The sequence below is a fragment of the Orbicella faveolata genome, unplaced genomic scaffold (genome assembly GCF_042242905.1).
Source record: "Orbicella faveolata isolate gen_17 unplaced genomic scaffold, um_ofav_v1 contig_14, whole genome shotgun sequence".
Classification (NCBI taxonomy): Eukaryota; Metazoa; Cnidaria; class Anthozoa; order Scleractinia; family Merulinidae; genus Orbicella; species Orbicella faveolata.
Window position 1 is genome coordinate 23,357,304 of NW_028301541.1, and position 22,359 is coordinate 23,379,662.

The 22,359-nt window shown below is 38.4% G+C and overlaps 3 protein-coding genes across 6 annotated transcripts; 2 read left to right on the plus strand and 1 right to left on the minus strand.

Annotated features, from left to right (window-relative positions):
- The first annotated feature begins 66 nt into the window (after nucleotides 1-66).
- On the plus strand, nucleotides 67-4,958 carry LOC110046146 (protein N-lysine methyltransferase METTL21D-like). Of its 2 annotated transcripts, none has more exons than XM_020751821.2 (5): nucleotides 67-1,031; nucleotides 1,779-1,889; nucleotides 2,289-2,361; nucleotides 3,018-3,137; nucleotides 3,883-4,958. In XM_020751821.2, the coding sequence occupies exons 1-5, from the start codon at nucleotides 751-753 to the stop codon at nucleotides 4,009-4,011; spliced, it is 714 nt and encodes a 237-aa protein (XP_020607480.2). In that variant the 5' UTR covers nucleotides 67-750; the 3' UTR covers nucleotides 4,012-4,958. The 2 variants fall into 2 exon arrangements, with proteins under 2 accessions (XP_020607480.2, XP_020607482.2); XM_020751823.2 differs by having other exon boundaries at nucleotides 1,836-1,889.
- A 779-nt stretch (nucleotides 4,959-5,737) lies between these two features.
- On the plus strand, nucleotides 5,738-17,709 carry LOC110046170 (kinesin-like protein KIF2A). Of its 2 annotated transcripts, XM_089287188.1 has the most exons (28): nucleotides 5,738-5,975; nucleotides 7,279-7,373; nucleotides 7,607-7,711; nucleotides 8,085-8,139; nucleotides 8,253-8,354; nucleotides 8,805-8,871; nucleotides 9,043-9,135; nucleotides 9,313-9,361; nucleotides 9,548-9,602; nucleotides 10,089-10,144; nucleotides 10,270-10,328; nucleotides 10,553-10,600; nucleotides 10,701-10,791; nucleotides 11,399-11,462; nucleotides 11,940-12,031; nucleotides 12,438-12,503; nucleotides 12,743-12,819; nucleotides 13,143-13,217; nucleotides 13,367-13,431; nucleotides 13,800-13,888; nucleotides 14,009-14,074; nucleotides 14,334-14,378; nucleotides 14,627-14,694; nucleotides 15,056-15,206; nucleotides 15,288-15,392; nucleotides 15,992-16,067; nucleotides 16,256-16,318; nucleotides 16,815-17,709. In XM_089287188.1, the coding sequence occupies exons 1-28, from the start codon at nucleotides 5,918-5,920 to the stop codon at nucleotides 16,892-16,894; spliced, it is 2,115 nt and encodes a 704-aa protein (XP_089143314.1). In that variant the 5' UTR covers nucleotides 5,738-5,917; the 3' UTR covers nucleotides 16,895-17,709. The 2 variants fall into 2 exon arrangements, with proteins under 2 accessions (XP_089143314.1, XP_089143313.1); XM_089287187.1 differs by lacking the exon at nucleotides 16,815-17,709 and having other exon boundaries at nucleotides 16,256-16,546.
- A 248-nt stretch (nucleotides 17,710-17,957) lies between these two features.
- On the minus strand, nucleotides 17,958-22,359 carry LOC110046144 (potassium channel subfamily K member 15-like). Of its 2 annotated transcripts, none has more exons than XM_089287189.1 (3): nucleotides 22,130-22,359; nucleotides 19,308-19,635; nucleotides 17,958-18,671 (listed from the first exon to the last, which is right to left on the minus strand). In XM_089287189.1, the coding sequence occupies exons 2-3, from the start codon at nucleotides 19,621-19,623 to the stop codon at nucleotides 18,037-18,039; spliced, it is 951 nt and encodes a 316-aa protein (XP_089143315.1). In that variant the 5' UTR covers nucleotides 19,624-19,635; nucleotides 22,130-22,359; the 3' UTR covers nucleotides 17,958-18,036. The 2 variants fall into 2 exon arrangements, with proteins under 2 accessions (XP_089143315.1, XP_089143317.1); XM_089287191.1 differs by lacking the exon at nucleotides 22,130-22,359 and adding an exon at nucleotides 20,917-21,198.

Here is a 22,359-nt window from a genome sequence, read left to right on the forward strand (position 1 = left end):
AGTGAACCCCCATTAATACAGTCACCAACCTGCCATGAAAATTTGGCCGTAGTAACGGGATCGCCGTATTATCTTGGTAGGGTCAAATTTCATGACTGGTCTAAATTGACGTCTTCACAGATCTATCACAATTGCACTTCTAAATACAACTGTTCTCTAATAAGCATCCGGAGTGCAGATATAATTTTAAGAAAATTGAAACTTGTATCAGTACATAAAATATCAGCAATAGGAAGATGAACATTATTAGTTTGAGTAGCTGTATAAACAGGATAAAATTATAAAAGATTATACAGGTTGGGATTTCAGAATGTGGCCGTTGGCCGTATTAACGGGGTGGCCGCATTAGCGGGTTTTTCTTATAAGAAAATGTATGGGCTTTTCGCCGGGACAGAAAAGTGGTTGTAATAAGGAGGTGACTGTAATTATAAGGCAGGGTTCTACTGTACGCTGGAAAGGCGAGGATCTCAAACCGTCTTTTGTGATCAGATGCCTCAGCGTGAACAAACTTTAATCCAGAAACTCGTCGAATTGGTGTCAACTTGCCACATGTATTAAATTTCCGTGCAAATTTCCGTTCAAGTGACCTCGTAATGCCTCCTTTGAGGCCACTCGACTCTTTGTAAGGAAGAGTGTTGCGTGACTAGCCAAATACTGCTACGAAGACCAGTGCATGACCCATGGATGCAGGCCTTTGTGTGACCCAGTAAAACAAGATCCAGTCTTTTTTGTGTTTAGTCGTGAGTTCGCATGGCCAGCGGTTGCTGCCCAAATTTCAATATGGCGGCTGAAGTCGCGAACTTTTCTGATCGCACATTTGAGAGAGAAATTGATTGTCAAAACGGAATTCTTAGGATAAAGCAAGCTGAAGTAGGTGATGAGAGTTGTGTTGTTTGGGACGCTGCCCTAGTTCTGGCAAAATATTTACAGACACGACACTTGCACTGCTCGAAAGAACTACTTCAAAACAAGCGCGTTATTGAGCTTGGTGCTGGCACTGGAGTAGTTGGACTTATGGCTGCGTCTTGTGGGTAAAGTGCATGTTTATTGTATTAAATACATCAGATCTCGATTTTCTTCATCCCGCATCCAACATCACCACAGGCCTCTAACAACACCATTTTGGTGCCATAATGACGACAACTTACTCATGCGCTACCCCTTGTGCATGTAGCATACCAGGATAGTGATTTCATAACAAAATAAAGGGGTCGATCATCGTTCACATGACAAAAGTTTGATTTTTCCTACCAGAACAAAACTTTCAACTCAGCGTAGCAACCAGGATGAACTCTTTTAAAATGGTGTAGAACTCTTTCTTTTATGACATTTGGCACTACTATCATTTAAATAAACAGAAAATACAAAAGGAAACTGGGGTGGACTTGTGTCAATAAGTCCAACACACACAAGTGTCTGCCTTGTAAAGGAGACCCCATTAAGGGTTTGTCTATTGTTGTACTGTGCACTTTAGAAAAGTGGCTGTTGTAAAGAGTTACCTTAAGGTGCTTCATAAAGAGAGTTTATTGCTTTAGAGAGGTGTCCAGTTTAGATAGATGATGGTGGAAATAATTCTGGGGCCAGACTCGCAAAGCTCTTTGTATTTCATTGCAACAATACCTACACGACATCTTTTTGTAAAAAGGTCTTTATGAATTTATCCCCAGAAGTCTACTCTGTGAGTCAACTTTGAACACTTGAACAAATTAAATGTGTGGGTGTTCAGTTCATTTATTGTCAGTTATAGCATCATTAGTGTAATTATTATTTCATTTCAGTGCATGTGTGTACTGTACTGACTTACCAGAAGTTGTACCTCTCATTGAATTAAACAGCAATATCAATCAAAATATGATAACTGGAACTTTTGTGGCAAAGTCATTAAAGTGGTATGTATGGTATCTGTATGTTTCCCATGCAATCCATAATTTGCAATCCATTGTGACAGACTTTTTACAATAATATTTTTTGTCATTAAAAATGTTTTTCAAGCCAGCGTGACACAAAGACTACAGTACAACCGTAATGGCGGAGCAGCCTTGGAGTCAACCAAATGTAAAAATGAAATGAACCCCACCCTCATTCAACCATCCTAATCGCAATCCTACAAGCTTTGCAACTCCCAAAATGAAAAATACCCTCATACAATTTGGTAGACATTTCAATCTATTATTATAAAATTTGCAATTTTTATCACAATGGTCTTGTCAATTAAGCCTAAGTGTATCAAAGTAACTGTGCAGCTCAAATCTGATTTGCAAGTAAAATTCTGTTATTTTGTATTGTAGGGGACAAGATGTGTCTGCTTTTCAGCCTTCTCCAGATCTACTTTTAGTTGCTGATTGCATTTATTATGAAGAGGTGAGAAAGTTGACAGGAATATAACATTAATGTTGAAAAACAAAGCACATAAAAATAGCTTAGAAAAAGCTTTGGCCAAGATTTAGGTCTTAACATATAATTCTCTTGAAAAAAAAAATGACGTAGAAACTGTACACTGCGAACAGGCTTCATGCAAGGGTGGAAAAAAAACTGGTATTAAAGCTTAGTGAGTCAATGAGCTTGAAAAAATTAGGGAGCAAAGCAAGCTGAGCCATTTTTACTTACCAGACTGCTCTTGGCTTGCTTGGTTTGCTCCACTCTCCTCTTTTGTCACCCAATCAAGAGCCTTTTCATAGGCTACAGAAATGTTTTGACAAGGTTCCATGAATTATATGTTGTTATAACTGATAGTTCTAAATAGCGCAAGATGTAGTAAAATAATGACGAGAATTAGTGATGCAAAGAAAAAAAAAATTCCAGCAGATGTGATGTCAAGACTTTGGCAACGCCAAATCTTGTTGTGAAAGGAAAACATGTAAAATCACTACCGGATATGGGCAAACTTCAAAATTGCAGCTGTATCAATTGTTTTTATCCAGGTTAAGGTCTTTGTACGATGTTTTATTACACAGACACTCGACATATATCTGTGCGTATTGCGTAGTTTGGTTGATTAAGTAGTTTAATTGTTCAAGTCCTTAGAACCTCTTGTGGCGACCCTTTGTGATCTGAGTGATGTCAATACAACTGTGTTAATAAGCTACGAGGAACGAACAACTGGCAATAAACCAATGCTGGAGAAAAAGTTCCATCAGGTAAAGTCATTTCACTACACATTGTAGCTTGTTATAGTCAAACCAAGTGAAGCATACCCCTCAAGATTACCTAAATGAATTGATTATTTGAATATTGAACCCACTAGTCATTCCAGGATTACGGCTAATGGGTTTAATGTTGAAAAAAAAAACAATTTAATATTGATTTTTGAAATGATTAGCGAGTTCAATATTAAAATAATCAATTCATTATTGTATTCTTGAAACGAGTAGCTGGTTCAATATTCAATTAATCAATTCATTAATGTAATCTCGAGGGGTACGCTTCACTTGGTTTGACTATAACTTGCTTTTGTCATGTTTGTTGTCACGTTTGTTTCACGTTCGTCTCACAACTAGGCGCTATACCGAATGCATCTTAAAAGATTTAGCGTAGATTTATCAAGCAGGCCATTTATAATCCGTCTCCATGCAATCTTTTCCTCTCATAACCGTTTTTGTTTCCAGTATGTGGCTTAAATTTGAGCCTTTTACTTTGTTATCTTACTCCCAAAAGAGGTGCTACATGGACAGCTTGATTCCGACATCTCTCTCAGCAGTAAGCGATAATTAGAGACAACTGAAACTCAGCAGAATTCAGACAGACAATAGTCTAGAACCAGACCACATGTATCAGATATTTAGATTACACTTATGTCCTCAAACAATAATCCAATCTCAGCCATTCTTTGTTCATATACTTTACGGAAAACATATCAGTTTTTTTTTTCTTTTTATTTATCAGCTTGTGAGAGAGCACTTTACAGTGGACGAAATCCCAGAGGAACAACAAGACCCAGTCTACCACAGTCCAGATATACACCTTCTGAAGCTGAAAAGAAAGATTGGAAAAAGCTCTGACCAATCAGAGTAAACGCGCTGTTCCTTCAACCAATCGGGAACAAAATCAAAACCAAGCGTGAACGCATCACTTGACTAGTGCGTGTTTCCCGCGCTTGGCACGGGATGTATGTGATTGCTTCAAGTTCTAATTGACTCAATGTGTTAGTTGCGTTTGTTGTGATTGGCTATTTCATGACAGGCATTAGGAAACCACTATAAAAAGATGAACAATTCGGTAGCCCGTGTACAGTCGTCCACTCGGCACTTCGGGATCACGGAGCTTCGTAAAGCAAGGCGGACATACGTGATATTTGAAGCATGACTAGAGGAAAAAAAAAGTGGTAGATCAATATACCTGACTAGATGCGCATAGCTCCGTTCTGTAGCGCGAAGAAAATCAGTACAAGTTGCAGAAACTAAGAGTTTGCGTTTGAGAGTTAACATATTCGCCAGTGACAACTTATCTTAAAACTTACAACAGAGATACAGACGGACGACATCACCCACAAATAAAAGTGGATTTTAAGACTTAACATGAGTGGATATTCTGCTCTCGGTACTCTCTCTACAGATGAAAGTTTCGAAACTGTTACTTAACTTTTGTTTTGGAAAACGACACCCACCTTAGTTTGGCGCCACCCTGAATGGCGCCTTTTTGAATGTCCCGAGTCATCATCAATGGACAGAATGAATAACTGTACCTTACCATGACCAAGTGAATAACGTATTAAATGTGAATTCTGTCTGGTGTACATGCAGCAAACGAACTGAACACAACTGATCGTTTCCGTGGTGAACTTCCAACCAAATGCATCTTTGGCGTTTGTGACGGTTTGATGATGTTGTCTCGTACATGCCGATTCAAATTGAGCGTGCGCTAGGAAAGATTTCTACAATCCGATCTGTATTTTTTTACTTTTATTATTATTAATGTCATTATTAATGTTAAGACATTAATAAAGTTTATGTCTGTATTAATTTCTGTTCTGAATTTTCGGAAGGCTCGATTTCTGCACCCCGCCCCCCCGCCTAAATTTTCGGTGGCTGCTGTCCACCTTCACCAGAGTTACAATCTTAATGTTCGTTATTGCTCGCGCTACAAGCCCGTTTCCTGTTCTTTAACGTTTTGTTTTTGTTTTTTGTTGTTTTTTCTCTCTTTCTCTTCTTTTTTGGTGGGGGCTGAGCCTGAGAGAGGGGTTGGACAGGGGGTCTTTCTTTACCTCAGTTTCTTTTACCCGTCGCTGAACTAATTAGATCTCGGGGCGTGGCAAAATGTTTGGACTTTTCAAGAGTCTGAGTATGTCTTAGAGACACGTGGCGGGTGTATTAAACATGGAGTTTTTAATTTCTTTCCAGCCCACCTCCTGTGTTAGTAATTAATTATCCCAATAGCATCTGACAGCACGTATTATAATTTTAGTTAAGTGTAATGAAATTGTTGTGTTTAGTAAATTATTAAGAGTTTGGGAATCAGGACGGATAGTTTGGAGTGCTGAACAATAGAACAATACGTCACTTTTCGTTTTGTGTATTTGAGGCAAGCTGGTTTCCCACACCATGACACGCGTCACTGCGGCTGTCACTAAACCCGAGTAGAAGGGTTAGGAATTTGCATGAAGACAGGCCCTGTCTGAAATTGGTGATCTCTCAATTTCTTGAAGAGTTTTTCAGAGCTTTGCACTTGCGTGGGAAACAACGTGGTTAGAAGGGACGGTATGATTTGTATTATACAACCTACGTACTTGTGAATCAGTACCGCTGTGCAGGAGGAGTAGGCTCAGTTGCTAATCTAAATGGAAATTTTTGAACTTGTCGAGGTTTAGGATTTTGAGCGGAAAATCTAAATACGGAACGAATGAATTACTCAAGGACCCCAGATCCCTTTACCACAGATAATAAATTTACTTGGGATTGAACAACGCAGGCCTAAGACCACCATGGATAAATATAGTAAACTTGTTGTGGGGATCAAAGTTGACATCCAACGAACCGACGGTAGGTGAAGTCTTACTCAATGTATCTCAGATATATTTGCAACAAGTTTTTGTCCTTCACCAAGACTCTTTTTTTTAATGTAGACCCATGACTGCGTATTTCTTCTGTGAGAGGATTAAGTCTAACTACGTTGATTTCGTTCAGAGCTTTGTCATATTCAGTTGTGACAAGGCTCGGGTGGGAGTAACTGAAATAATTTGTTGATCGTCGATGTCCGCCGGTCGGTCTTCCGTATAAACATCAAATATCTTTTACTTAGTTCCCTAGTTACGGGACTTTAATTATTTTGTTTAAAACGTAGATTTGATGTGTCGGACAAGTTGTAAATCTTGGTGAAGTTTCGAACTTAAATTATCGCCCAGACGTACGAAATATTAATTACTTTAGGACAAGCAGTCGCAATAAAATAGACATGTGTGCATTCATTAAGGCGTACAATAGTTAGACGATGATAGGCCTTCATTCAGATTTGGAATATCTTTAAAATTCTGTCAAAGTCATCACTCTAAATAGACTAAGAAACAAAGCCTCTTGATTTCAATTTTTAAGATTTAATGCCTATTATGAGACAAATGTGAGTCAAACCTCTTTCCTATCAAATGGATTTTACATTCAGCCACATGTGGCTTAATTTATTTACATTGTATCGATCTTTTACTTTGTTTGTCATATTTATTGTATCAGTTATAAATGAAGTCCGCAAACTGAACGAGATCTTATCTAAACCATATCTTATCATGTTTGTTTGGCTTTGTCATGTTGCTCTGAGATATATTAATTTTACTGGAATCGAGGTTTATTCCTTTTGTTGATTATTTTTATCAGTATTCGGGCAGAGTTATGGAGATGAGGCCATCGGAAATGCAATTTTTAAAGAGGCAATATCATGATAGCGTGGCATATGTATCTCAAACTTGGAAAGGTCAGCTGGACATTTTCAAGCTTGAGACATGAAATAGAATAATTTATTATATGGCTTGTGTTTGTAGCTGATCTAACGCACGCTCAGTTTGGCCAATTCTGGGGAATTATTCTCCCGAAATGTCCAGAGGCCGATTATAGGACTGCAAAACCAAAGCAAAAAGCCATGTAATAAACAACTTATTAACCTCACACGTTCAGTGTTTATGGGAAAATCACAGACCTTGGCCTTGCTGTATTGATCTCGCTATCACTCAGTCAATACGGCAAGGTCTCAGTTTGAGATTTTCCCATAATGACCTCACTCTTGGTTAATAAGTACTTATTATTAAAAATAATATGATTATTTTACTGTAAATTAACTTTTTCATTGTGCATGTAGGCCGTATCCACTCATCTATGATTAGTGGCGTAAACCTGGACACCAAGAGTGTTACAGTAGAGTGGTATGAGAATGGAGAAACCAAAGGGAAAGAGGTAAAAAAATAATTCATTTCAATAGGGCTAATTTTCCTCCCATAGCAACACCAGCATAATATTTACTAAATTCCAGTTTAGTGATCTAGATGATATGGAGAGCCTAGTATATGAATGCAACCAGCTATGGCTGATGTAGCTTCAATTTTCTTTCACGTGGATAAGCACTGATATTGAACATTAAGACATTAGAGTACATGTGATCAATGCTGTATTTTTTTTGTTTAATGCAGATTGAAGTCGACCAGATCTTTGCACTTAATCCAACTCTTGTAGTTCAGCCAAAACAAAAACCCACTCCATCAAATAAAAGGATATCTACTACACCAACTAACAAGGTATGTTGAAATTAGTTGTTAATAATTAACCAAAGAAGCATTAAATATTTTTTTCAATTGGTTGATTAAGAGCTACAGTGCCAAATGAATATAGATCTGAAGTTAATATTTTTCAATTATATTACATGTAAGTATACACCATCATGAAGAATCCCCAGTAGCATGGAGGTAGTTAACTTGATGTGTGTATAGTATTTTGTACCTATCTTCATGAAATGTAAGCCAATAAGCAAGAAGACGACTCAAGAGAAGTTAGTTGACTCAGGTGCAATACTCTGACGAGACTCTTGAAACAAACACCATGTAACAAATTAAAACTTTGTTTTGAAGCCCCACTGAACTTTGTAACTTTTTTTCCTTTTCTGTTCTTTAGAATGCAAGAAATGAAAATCACAGTGCTCCTTCACCTAAAGTTCATCCACCATCAGGTTGTTGTTTTTTCATGTTATCTCAAACTTACATGTATTTAAAGCAAATTAATAAACAATTTTCAACTGTTTGTAATAACCTTGTCAGTGATGACTCATTTACTGGCTTGCAGCCAAAGTTGAACGTCCCATGGCACTCAACCTTGCTAATGATGAAGATGGTGACTCACGTGGGGACGCTGCACAAATAAAGGAGAGCGCAGAGTCTTATCCAGGTAATCAATGTTCAGTTTATCAGCTACAGGTCAGTAAATGGTATGTATATGTACATTGTACTTCCAGTTCTTGAAAGTTTTTTTTTTTCTGTTTGAGAGGAAGAGATGTACTACATGTTCACTTTTAGTGTGTGTCGCTTACTTCATTGCTACTGAAAATCTGCATGTACATCAATGATCATGATTTATTTGCATTAATTATGTGTGTGGCTTTTAATTACAAGCATTCATCTTGCCGATGACCTATTAGTAGAGGAGTTACATTGTATACAGATTCCTGACTGAATTTTAAACCTTTTCATGTCCAGTTTTGGAAGGTCTTCATATCACTGTTGGAATTACTACAGCAGTAGAATTTCATCACTTCAGCGGCCTCCATGTGACAGTTTCAGTGCTTTGTACTATGTTAAATTTACCAGGCCTTGTTATCTTTTTTATTTTTTTTTCCAGTGAACAGAAGACGCTCTAATTGTGTAAAGGAAATTGAGCGTTTAAAAAAGAATCGAGAAGAAAGAAGGTAAACACTGTTGTTATGAGCAAAATGTTAAAATAATGTTCAGTAAAAAACTTGTTTGTGATCAGTATCTTGTTCTTAAATTAGCAGCTGTGCAGGATTGCTTAATAACTAGACTTGTAAGTGTTCTTGAAATCATTGACTTGTGTGATGACCTGTTTATGGTATCCACAGGGCACAACAACAAGAGCAAAGGGAAATGAAACTGCGTCTTCAACAAGAAGTGGATCCTGGAAATCCAAACTGGGAATTTATACAAATGATAAGGTATGTTATAATAATTGTGGATAGTTTAATATCAGTCTTTGTGGTTAAACTGTGGTTTTAATAGTTTTGCTTGATCCAATGAGTACTCAGACTGCCTACAGGACATTGAAATGTAAAAGTTATTTATTGTAAAAATTGTTTTTATAATTAAATATTTTTTTTTATTTCAATTTATAGGGAGTATCAAGCAGATTTAGATTTTAAAGGGCTGACAATGTCGGACCCGGTAAGTATTTCATGTTGTAATTTCCTGAACATCCTGAAGGCGTGGTCTGCCGTGAATCTGTTCACTTCATTGAATCCTGAAATTGATCTCCTATGATCATTTGTAAAGTGTATACCAACTCTTAAATAAATTATTAATTTTAATTTTTAACTTACAATTTTCATGTACATTTTGTTTTTTGATTAGGTGATAGACCACCAGATTTGTGTATGTGTCCGTAAACGACCACTGTCCAAGAAAGGTACGTGTTTATACTTGTCTGTTTATTATTGATCATTCCAACCTTGTATCAGATAGTTCGTTCAATCCAAGTATTGCAATTCCATATTTGTTGTTCTTTGTTTTGGTGATGAGGGCAGCAGCAAAAACCCACTGATTTTAATAAGGATCTTGAGTTACATAATTGCAGTAGAGCGGTTTTCAATTGAGTGTCATAAAACCAAAATCACACTAATGACTCTAACCAATCACAAATGACATGCACAGACAATCCAGTTTGACACCAATCAAAACTTGCACTAATTACATGTAGCTGATGCAAAGCGCAGGAAAACAAGTGTGAGCAAGTCACGATTGGTTTTGGTTTTACTTCTGATTGGATGAAAAAGTGGTGCAAGTTTTAAATAAGCTAATTGTGTAGCATAGATGAAGCAAAACCAATCACTTTTCGACACTCAAATGAAAACCACTCTAGCATGTAAATTGTTTTGATTTTGTTTTTGTACAGAACTCAATAAAAAGGAAATTGATGTCATCATAGTACCAAAGGGTGATTACTGTGTGGTAAGTAACTGGGCTGGGGGCGATAATTATCTTGGAAAGTGTCAGTTATATATAGTTAAATTGTTTTTAATTTAAGTCTGTGGTTTCCTGGTAACTGATTATTTTTTGGTACCATTTTGTTTTAGATCCATGAGCCTAAATTGAAAGTGGACCTCACAAAGTATCTGGAGAATCACAAATTCTGGTTAGTTTGTGTGAAATATAATGACCTTTCCATAACAAAATCTTATGCTATCATAATGGCTTTTTATTTCTAATGGACAGCATTCATACAGTACTTTCAGTTGGTAACAATAAAGTGTCCTTAAAACTAATATTTATAACTAGTTGGTAGTTTCTACTTTGTACCATCTTACATAAGGTGAGAAAAAGTTTAAATGAAAACACTATTCTGTTATTTCTTTACAGGTTTGATTATGCCTTTGATGAGAATGCAAATAATGAATTGGTATACAGGTGAGGCCTTTAGATCCCTGACAAATTCTAACTTTTCTGTTTTTATTTGAAATTTGAATCGTTCTGACTAACACTGTTATCACTTTGTATTATGTCTCAGATATACAGCAAAGCCGCTTGTTGACACAATTTTTAACCAGGGAATGGCAACATGTTTTGCATATGGCCAGACAGGCAGTGGAAAAACTCATGCAAGTAGCATGTTATAAATTATTATATTTTTTTTCCTATTTAGCTAAAGTGCTATTGATCAGCATATGTAAATAGTGCTATAAAAATTATTAAAAATTATCATTAAATTTTACACATGATAATATTAATGAAGCACTCAAGAGCAAACATTTATGCTATTAAGGGTTTGACAAAGGAACAACAACAAGAAGAATGTGACTGTAGTAACGATATGGTCATCAGATGGAGTTCAAGCTGTTAGTGTAGTCCAGTTCTGTGTGAAATTGTGCCATATTTCGATTTCAACAATGTACTTTTTTATGATAACTACAGAATTCTCGCTGGCTCATTGGCTAATTTTCATTGTCAACATGCCGACAGACATATGAATTTATTAGTTATGTGATGTGTCAACGAGCGAGAGTGGACAATTTGACAATTTGTTATCATAAAAACCAAATTGACTTCAGTTTTTCATGCGTCCGTTTCGTCATAAAATTGTCAAGGTAGTCTGCGGATCCACAGCTACTTTGACAATGTTGTGGCGAAATTCGTGATCAATAATAGGACAGACGCATGAGAAACTGACGTCAATTTGTAAAATATATTGTTCGTGTGTGATTACAGACCATGGGTGGTACATTCAGTGGGAAGCAACAGGATTGTACTAAAGGAATTTATGCACTGGCAGGTTGGTCTAATCAACTGTTAAAATACTCAAGAAAAGTATACATCAGGGATAGGGAATGAAAAAGCCGAGAGTTTGTGCAACAGAAATTCGAGACAGCAGTTCCGTAAATTTTTCCTCATGAATATTCTACAAGACTCGTATTTTCTTCTAAAAGACCATTCAGCTCGTGTACTTTAGAAGTTTCATTGTTGGTAAGTTGTGAAGACACTTGTTTAGTCCTTTTTCTAAGTTGATTTTCTCGTTAGCAGATATTTCCCTATAGTAACAGATTCAAGAATCATTATCTGTAGTCTTATCAAATGTAAATGTCAATAAAATTGTTTCTACCAAAAACTGAATTAATCGATAGAAAGAAAATGAAATGACAAATTTTAAACGCATGCTAAGTTGTTGCAAACTTGAAAACGTAGACTTGTTTAAACTGAGTAGAGTTTTAAAACACGATCGATTTTCAATCACATTAATTTTGTCTTACAGCAACGGATGTGTTTAAATTGAACAAATCCACCAAACACAAAAACAAGGATCTTCTCATATCTGCTAGTTATTTCGAGATTTACGGCAGCAAGGTACGTTATTATAGGGTTTACGCCAGTTTCGCTACCTGTCGAGGTCGGGATGTTCGAGTTCGCTGCATACTCGCTTCGCGAAGGCCGAGTTCGCTACCCCAGCTAGCCGTGTTCAGCTCGGCAGTGGATGAAAGAACGAGGAATAATCTATGTGCGTGAAGTCTTAGATCTATATATTTTTGTTTCGCAAAGTTTTAATTTTATCGATAGTAGAGAATGCGAATTAATTAGGTAGCGAACTGAAGTTGTGTGTAGCGAACATGTAGGGAACTCGACAGGTAGCGAAACTGGCTGTTACCGTTATTAGTTCTAAGCTTTTTTGCTCTTTTTTTGATAGCGTCTACATTTTGGCCAAACAGCTTGAAATTGCATCTTTATTGTTTCACTGTTCTTTTGACTTGTGAAGGTATTTGACTTGCTCAACAAACGAAAAAGGTTAAGAGTTTTGGAGGATGGCAATCAACAAGTTCAGGTAGGATATTTATTTTATCTAAAGTGGTTCGTGTTAAAAGCAGTTTATCCTTCTCTTTCTCTCATCAAACAATCCTGGTCAATAACATTTTTGATGCCTGCTTCGCGGCATCTCCTACATGTAGCATCGATCTTTCCTTTGTATTAAGACGTTTCATAACGGTGCATGATTTTCTAACTAACCGATGAGATTTCTGAACTCGCCCAATAAGTCAAGAGTTTGGTTTAATTACTTTTCAGGTATGCGAGCTGGAAGAAAAGATCGTGAACTCAGTGCAAGACACTCTAAAGCTTATAGAGCTTGGTAATAAACTCAGGTAAGTGTCGAATGGAAATAATCCCAGGTCTGCGAATTCTCCATCTCGCTTTAGATCAGGTGTTTCGCTCAGAATTAGGAATTTCTATCCCAGACAATCTGAAAGTCCCTCTCATGTTAAAAACAGACTTTATCTAGTCACACCTACCTTCATACCTCAAAATGAGAACGTCTTAGTATGGAGGAAGCTTGGCAATTTTGCCTTTTAACATCATTCACCAGTAAAACCCTGGTAATGGCAGTTAACGATGCGTATAGGGACTGTATTTACAGACTGAATTTAACACAATTTAACACTTAAACACTTTTGACTCATTTTCACAGGACATCTGGACAAACCTCTGCAAATCAAAACTCTTCCAGGTCACACGCTGTTTTCCAGATCATCTTGAGAAAGAGGTGAACTTGTTTTATGGGAGCCAGCTTCCCAACAATCAGCGTCAATTTTTTCTTCTTTTTAGACAAGATTTATCCGTGGTTTAATGTTGGTTATTTAAATTGCCGATTATAATAAATTTTGATCATGTAATGTACAACTCTGCTCATAGAGGCTACAGGAAAGACGGCGGTGGAGGCCAACTGTATGGCAAATTCTCGCTGATAGATTTAGCAGGTAACTAGTCTGGCTTGGTTTACAACATGCGTGTTTACAGGAACGACTAACTCGCACCAAACCCCTCTTGCACCTTACTTTAGCCAATTAGAGCAAAGTCTTTTTTTGTTCTAGCCTATCAATTTTTCCCGCGCTTTTCCCCGGTTACACATATTTCTCGCGCTTTTGCCCGGTTACACATTTTTCCAGCGCTTGTCAGTGATGCCGTGTTTTTGCCTCGAATTTTGATTGGTTTAGAAAGCGTGTGACGCACACATTAATAATAGTACAGAATGAAAATGCAACAAGAAGGTATAATGTGAAAAGCAACTTGTACCTTGGTTTAGTGCTTAAGATAAGAGCTTTTATGCTTGTCTTGCTTTAATCAGGGAACGAAAGAGGAGCTGACACATCGACCGCTGACAGACAGACACGTCTCGAAGGCGCAGAAATCAACAAGAGTCTACTTGCTTTGAAGGTTGGTTGGTTTTGTACTATACATCCCTCGAGTTTGTTTCTGTTTCTCTGTGAAAAAATAGAGAAGTGAAGCGAAAGTCGCGTAAAATCATGCCAACAAGAGGTCTTGTTTATCTCTCAGGAATGCATCAGAGCTCTTGGACGCAAAGGAGCTCATCTTCCCTTTAGAGCAAGCAAACTGACACAGGTAACGAATACTGTCACATTCCATTACTAATTGTCACGCATTCATTACTAATTGTCACACATGCCATTACTAATTGTCACACACTCCATTACTAATGGTCACACATTTTTGCAATGTTGTTTTTGAGTATTTGGTGGTACACCAACACAATACAGTATATCTTCACTGTCCTCTTGTACCTCCACCAGTCACTCCAAAGAAGAAGCTTGGGACAACTTAGATTGCTTGGTTCATTTTTTGTGTTGTCTTAATTAAACAGGTTCTGAGAGATTCATTCATCGGCGAGAAATCCAAGACTTGTATGGTGAGTAATTTTGTTACTGTGGTTGTTTTTGTTCAGTAAGCAACAGTCAAGTTATCCTAGATTCTATTGAGTTTTTCCACACCTAAACCTTATGAAACCATTTTACCCTCAAAAAGAAACATTCGTCCCTCTTCGCGCGTTTCTTTTTTCAATCTACAAACATGTGCATTGTTTCCTGCCTCCCATACTAAGCATTAGCGAGAAAGATTTGGCAAGCTTGTGATAATGATATATACTTGTGTTTACAGATCGCCATGATTTCACCTGGTATGAGTTGCTGTGAACACACATTAAACACTTTACGATATGCCGACAGGTTAGTTCGGGTGATTGGTCCCCCGGCTAGACTCCCATATAAAAAGGACGGGGGGTGCTCGTCGCACCTTTCAGGGTTGAAAAAGCGGTTCAAAAGGTTCACAACGGGAGCTTTTGCGGTAGCTTTTAGAGTACTGAACCGAAACAATATGACAGGAGATTAAAATGTTGTTATAGAATTGGTACCTCTTACGAGTGAAAAGATTTTCAAGCCAAGGGGTTCTTTTCGAAATTTGCGTCGAGCACCCCGCTCCCCCCCCCCCCCCCCAAACTGGATTGGTCTTTAGAGTGTTAGCATTAAAGTGAACAAGGTGACCAGACTTTAAACAGAACACTGAGTGCCATGCCTGTTACTTCCGCAGAGTTAAAGAGCTTGGTCCTGAGAGCAATGCAAAGAAAAAACCAGCAGCGTCTAATGGAGGTGAAGATGACACGAGTCCTGGAAAAATGTCTGCTTTGTCTGATGGCCGACATCCCAACAATGTGGATCTCGCGCTTCTTTGTAATCACAGCGTACGTGTATTCCATGTCAAGTGATCGTTTCTGCCTTCCTTTCCTCGTTTCTCTTTACCTAGTTTCAATTTATTTTTCCAGGGTTCTGGTGAACAATCTCAAGAGTTGTACACCTTCCACGAAGCCGTTTCGCAGCTACAAGATGCTGAAGATAAATTGATGGATGACGACAGGAACAACATTGAAGTGAGCTTATTTTGAAAACCTCTTGAAATAATTCGCCAAACTAGACAGACGTTTTTTCTCCATACGTCCAATTCATTCCCGCTCGAGGCACATCTGAGACTGGACCCGAAAATTTCCACAGTGATGAGGTAGCTCTCGAGATCGGTATGGCAACTCCGATGAGTTGTTACTTGCGCGCGAAAATTCAAAAACGAGAAACAACCAATCAAAGACGCTACACGGATCTCTGTTAAGTTACGTCATCAGTATGAAATGTTTCGGGCCCAGTCTCAGAGATCTTTTGAGTGAGGGAAACATTGAGGAAGGTCGTGGGCGGGGCAGGGGGGCGGTTGGGTCTCTGTTAAGTCACCCTAGTAAACACTATGAGCACGGTGGCCTAGGAAATGTATTGGAATCAATAATATTTCCCGATGTTCTTTTCTTTTGTATTGACGAACTGGGATACAGGTATAAATCCTTGTGATATCGAGATCTTTTGACGCCCAACTATCAGCCCTTCCTCCTCCTTTCCCCCATCCCTAATACAGAATGGCATCCGATTCAAAGCAATGGAAAGTGAAGGTTTCATTTGTTAAACCCTGATCGTTCTTGATCACCAGGAGGCCAAGACTCTTTTACAAGAACGTGTTAAGTTGATAGAAAAAGTGGACATGGATGTCGATTATAACATTGAAGGTAATTTGTCATCCTTTTATCAACTTTTTTGTGTTGTTATTTCTTGTTTGTCTGCTTTTCCCCGTTGTGTTTATCTTTGTACGTTGGATGTTTTCGGTTGGTAATGACAGATAATTAAGAGCACGTTGAAAACAGTAAGCAAATCAGTGATCGCAGGGAATTAACTGATAACCGTATAACGTTTACAGACTATGTGAGGCAGCTGGACGAGTTACTGGCTAAAGAAAGCGAGAAAATAACAGAGCTTCGAGGTGGGTGTTGTTGTTCTCCTTGGTTTGAATTACTGTGTAACCCCGCCATACCGCCACCTTGTTATTACCGCCACTTTATTCTGGTCCGAACAAAAACTTAGTCAGTCATTTTCTTATTTAGAGAACCCCTTTTTAGGACCACCCCGTTATACGGCCAGATTTTTGTGGCCCGTTGGTGACCGGATTTTTTAACGGGGTTCCACAGTACACTAATAAAAAAAAAAGAAACTCCTCTACTCGTAGTCCCTTTACTCCGCTAATTCATCCAAAATCTAACAGAAGTCGAAAAGGTCGGTTCTCTTATAACATGACTTCAATGCAGCACGTGTAATGCCACATTTTTCAAAGTAACTTGTTTTGTGACTTGTTTCATTGTGACATGGTCAAACCCACCCCACCCCCCTCGCCAAGACCTCCTGCGCCATATACTTGTTTACTTTTGTATTTCACAACGTTTCACCTAATTGCTTTGTCCTTTATTTTTGTTCTCATTCAGAAAAAGTAAACAAGTTTAAGAAGCAACTTGAAGAGGAAGAAATAGCGAGCAGAAACATTAGAAAGTTACCAGGTTACTAAGGAAAAAACTAATAGTCTGCGGCCCCAGGGTATCACCGTGGGGTTGTCTGTAGTGGCTATCCCGGATGAGCGCAACCCAGCTACTTCATAAAATGGTGGCCAAGAAAGTTAGTGGTGGATTTTGGACGTTTTAATGCACGTTCATGGAAACGTTATTTATCTATATCTTGTACAGGTTAAAACGTGTGGACAGATTTATAATCTGGTGTGGTATTTGTCAGTGGAGTTGTAAAATGTTTATTTATTGCTTGAAGTATGTGTGAAAACGTTAAACAAATAGCAATGGTAAAGTGGTCGTTGTTTAGCACAGATGTATTATATTATTAACAGATTTTGCCGTTTAAATGGACTCACCATCTCCGTTATATACATATAAATGCTAAACCGTCGCTCGCCAAAACAATTTTGTGGAACAAGGACGTCAAATGGCACTCGACGGACGGTTTCGAGTCGCATTTCTCAATCCAAAAGAACACTCGAAATACTGCGAATGTATGACAGCGACAGCATGACTTCATGAAGATAAGTTGTATTGCTAAGCAACAAAACCTCTGACGAAAATCAGGGACTGGGTCAAGTCGTGCATGGAAACGAGGATCGACCGAAATAGTTCTGATAGCAGTAACCAATGAAATAAGGGAAGTAATGAAGATTTCCACGGCTGTTCTTACGTTGCCCGCAGGAAAGCAAATACACAGCAGTTTTGTGAACAAAAAGGCGCGCATAAGCTTTAAACCACCGTATTCTTAACGCACGTGTCAAACTAGGTTCCTTGTTCTGTGAGAGAGAATGATAATTAAAAATCTTAAACTGGATGTCATTTGTCAATTGATTAGAACTGTTTCTTGACTTTTCATTTTGCGAGTAACCTTGTATCCTGCTTCTGCAGAAGAGTAGGGATGGCTCAGTGGTGAGAGTGCTCGCCTCCCACCAATGCGACCCGCGTTCGATTCCGGCCCGGTGCCATATGTGGGTTGAGTTTGTTGTTGGTTCTCGCCTTGCTCCGAGTGTTTTCTCGGGGTTCTCCAGTTTTCCTCCCTCCTGAAAGACCAACATTTCCAAATTCCAATTTTTACAATTTATTTATTTCAAGGGATTATTTTTCAGTCAAACGAAGAGGTCTGGTAGCGAACCAGTGACATTTAAACGTACGTCACACTATGGTAATTTTCTTCTTCAGCCGTAATATCTTTTCCATTACAGTTTTTAACTCGATAAGAATCGTCCTTAAAACATGAACAGCATTTTCTCCGAAGCCGTTTAGCTGCTGATCTTTTCTCCATGAACTCGGCCAGAGCATTAAGCGCACTAGAAACCACACACAAACCAAGCGTGGTCCAAGTCAGGTGAAATGCTATATTGGCTGTTTTCCGAGCTGCATTTTTTGAATGCTCACCATTTTGGGAAGAGGCTGTGGTTCTAGAGAAGCCTGGTACGTAATCGCCATACCCGATCGTTGAGAAACTGATAAACCAAAAATAAAACCCTTCAAGGAATGTCATTTCATTAGCGTCATCGGTATACATTTGCAGTGTTGCTCCCAGTACTAACATTATTAACATAAGCACGCAAGTCACTGCAGTACTCTTGGCCGCCACGTTAGCCGGTTCTCGTTTGAAGTATTTTCTTTCAATCTTTGTGATGAAGGAGCTGATTCCACGGCTGATTAACTCACCAACTGACTTAAATGCCAGGATGGTTACAGGAATGCCCAGTACGGCAAATACGACACACAGAGCTTGACCAAGACTTGTGGACGGAGCTAGCCTGCCGTATCCTAAAAAGTATAAATGAAATCATAGTAGATATTTTTTTTTTTTTTTATCGAGTAAAGATATTGTTTCCCGACTCTGTAGTAGACATAATAAAAACAGAGATGCCGAGTTAAGCAGAGTGAATGTTTTAGCGATCACGAGCTTTCGACGCTGTCACAGCGTCTTTCTCAAGTGAATATAGCGAGAATCTACTTGTCACGTGAACTTGGGGGGACCAAGTCACCTTCCAAAACATTCTCATATAGGGCCGGAAGTTCAAGTCCACGGTCTCGACTGCATTTTTTTATTTGTTTGTTTGATGGACCAGTTTAAATTGACCGGGTTTGGGACAGGGAATCGGATACCTGGAGTTAAGTGGGAACGCTCTTCCCTTTCCACCCCCAGACAATAGGGATTTTATTCATTCAAACGATATTCCAACAATTGTTTGCGGGTAAGAGGCAAGAAGGTTCTGGAGCAACCTCCTTTCCCGGGGTCTCTCATCTTTCCGCCCTCCCGGAGCGAGAGAGGAGAAAAGATGAGATACCCTGGGAACGAAGCTGAGGCAAGCACTCGGAAAATTGAATCATGGCCTGCCATGATCACCGAGAGCATTAAATAACATTTTTTTTTGGTAAAACATTCTAGGTTCGGCTTACCAATAGTCGTCAATGTTTCGAATGCAAACCGCACGCTTTGGAAATAACTCCATGAGGGCCCAGCCATATTAAATGCATCGTCAGTGATCTCAATGAAATTATCAAAGTCGTCTTGGGACATGTTGTATTTCTTTGCCATGTCTTCTCTCAGGCTGACCAGAAGTTCTTCCTTTCTCTTTAAATTATTTACGGCATTGGGATGTTCCACTGCGGCGAAAATTAACCCTCCAGATGCTGCGAGCACGGAGAACGCGATCACGCGAAACAGGGTCTTCCACAACAACGGGCGGGCACTTTGTGAACAACAGCCACTCATGTTGAGAAAGGTCTAAAAACAAAAAGGATGTTTCAAATTGCATTTACAAGTAAAAGCAGTGCAGTAATGAAAATGTCTCATTCTTGGATTCAGTTACGAACTGACCGACTTCAAAACCATGAAAAATGTGCATGGTTGCCACTTCGCCTTAGATTTGCCTAAAGTTCGTGCTCGACTTCGTTTTCCGATTTCAATGTTGATTTCTCCCGCTTTCGACCTCGTTTTCCGACTATGAAATGCGGCTTCGGTTTTTAAGTTAGTGAGGGAAACCTGAAAATATCTTTCGATATGAACCTTTAAGGCCACAACTGGTTCAATAATATTGCACGAACTGATTTTGTGAAGAAGTAGGTCGTTTGTTTCCTAATTTTAATTTAAACAAGTTGTCATTTCGTTCACTTTTGCGCTAATCTGCATAAGACGCATTCAACTTTCGGTGTTCTGTTTTTAAATTTAGGCAGGCAGAGATGAAATTGCAAGTAATTATTGAGATCAGCCTAGTCGGGAGTTTTTTAAATTGATTCCTTTTCCAACATGATCATTTCCTATATCATTTTAATCGTCTATCAATACAAAGTATCAAAACAACTCGATATCGTACATCATGGACATGGTCTTCTGTATTGCTGGTTTTCGGTGTCACGCCACTCAAAATAGATCAGAATAAAAATCAAAACCGTTCAATAGATAAAGTCCAGAATCTGGGAAATGAAAGAAGGTTAATATGCAAAGACTCTCGCCAAGATTCTGGTCACAGCAATTTTTCTTATGCAAGATATGCGGAGAAATTTTTTACCCAAATTTATAGAGATTTGTATGGAGACGCCATGCTGGTGCCCATCCGTATGGGCACCTACATGGCGGCCGGAAACCAACAGAAACTGTTTATCTGTCACTGAGTTTTGCTGCAAAAGCGTGACTTATCCCTCGAGAAACTCTAAAACATTTAAATAATACTTTTTGTAAGACATGAACTGTTCAGATAGCCAAATTCCCCGAAATAAGTCATCGTCGTCATGTAAATGCCGCGTCATGCACGCAAAAGCTTCGAGATTCAAGCGTAGTCTATCACAAAACGAAGAACCCATTCGGAGCGAAAATTTGTATAAATATTAGTTTTCAGCTGCTCTTATACATCATTAAAGTAAAATCTCAGGAAGATCAATAGTTTTGTAGTTTGAATTTTAGTGACGTCATGTGAAAACCAACTATAGAGAATGCATGTTTGGAATCGTTAAGGCAATTTAAAATCTTCCTTTATATCAAGCATCAATTTTACATATATAATCGTACCTCAGGACTATCCCAGATGACAAATATTGAAGAAGTATTATCCGACAACAGGAGCAAACGGTGCTTTCTTAAAGACGGACCTCCTTCGTCACACTAAATATCCTTCACAACAAGTGTTGAGAATTGTCGATATTTTTTTTAAGCTATTCAAACATTGAGCAGATGATCGTCATGTCTGTTTGCTTTTGTATGCAAATGACATGTAGATAGTATTAGCGAATGAAAACCAAGCTACTCGCGTGAGACATCTTTTCGTATAAAAACACCATGTCATTTCAAAGGTATTAAAGAGGGACAGCTGAACTATCTGAAATATCTTAATAGCTAATTCCATAGTCGTTTTTTTCTAGGCTAATTTCAGTTTCTCATATTACTAGTTGATTCTTTGAGTGTAGTCAGACAAAAGGTCACTGCAATAGTTAAAAAAAATGAAATTTCTACTTTCTAGGGAAACTTCTTGCAGGATGTCATATTCGGCCCTTTGGAAGGGGAGTCGAATTTATTTTGTTTGGATTTGTCAGCTGGAATAAGAGCTGAATGTACCTGTTCATCATATTTACAGCTTTCCTTTGTATTCCAGTTGAAACATCGACACCATCTATTGTATTTTGAATCATGTTTTCATTAATCACAAAGAATATTTCTTGAGATAAAATAAAGCGATAAGCACACACGCAGTGTTATAAACTTGAAAGCTTTTACTATTCGTGTTCGCTGACGAACAAAAGCTTTATTATCCATGGCTAAATTTAATTTAGCAAAGTCTTTGAATTTTTCATCTACATGCGGCATTCACCCTGATGTCTCTTGTCATGAAAATACTTAAGTAGCCTTTAAAAGCAAGCCGTACATCCCTTATCCGAAGCATACACAACACATTTCTGATACAACATGGTAGTTTTTCACCGTTCGCAAACCCATTCGCAAAGATGTGATTAAAATTTACGCAGTATCCGAGAGATTTTCGCTTTCGTACAAACACGCCGCCGGCTCCGAACAGAAGGTTATCTCTGTGTGAGCTCACAGATGCCAAGCTTCGCTAAGAAACTTTGCAACTGGATTGGGTTAAAAACGTATTTTTTCAAACACAAGTCAGTAATCCCAGTACAGTAAATTAACAAGCGTCGCTCACGGGTAAATTCTTTGCCTTCCCCTCACCGGCGACACCAGAGGAACAAGCTGATCGTTTATGAATGCAGCTTACTTCACTTACCTGTTTAAATACACAACAACCAAGACATCAAAGTATGTTGACACATGGAAGACGATTTGTAAAACGTTCACATTCAATGGCCTCTATGCTATTGGAGTTTATTTTTCCCTTGATTAAACCTTGTCACAGATCAAATATTATTGTCGTGCAAAATGGCCTGGGTTAGGCTGTAATGGAAATAGCTGACGACTAGATCAAACAGCCCGCCAACAGCAAAAAAAAAATGCATT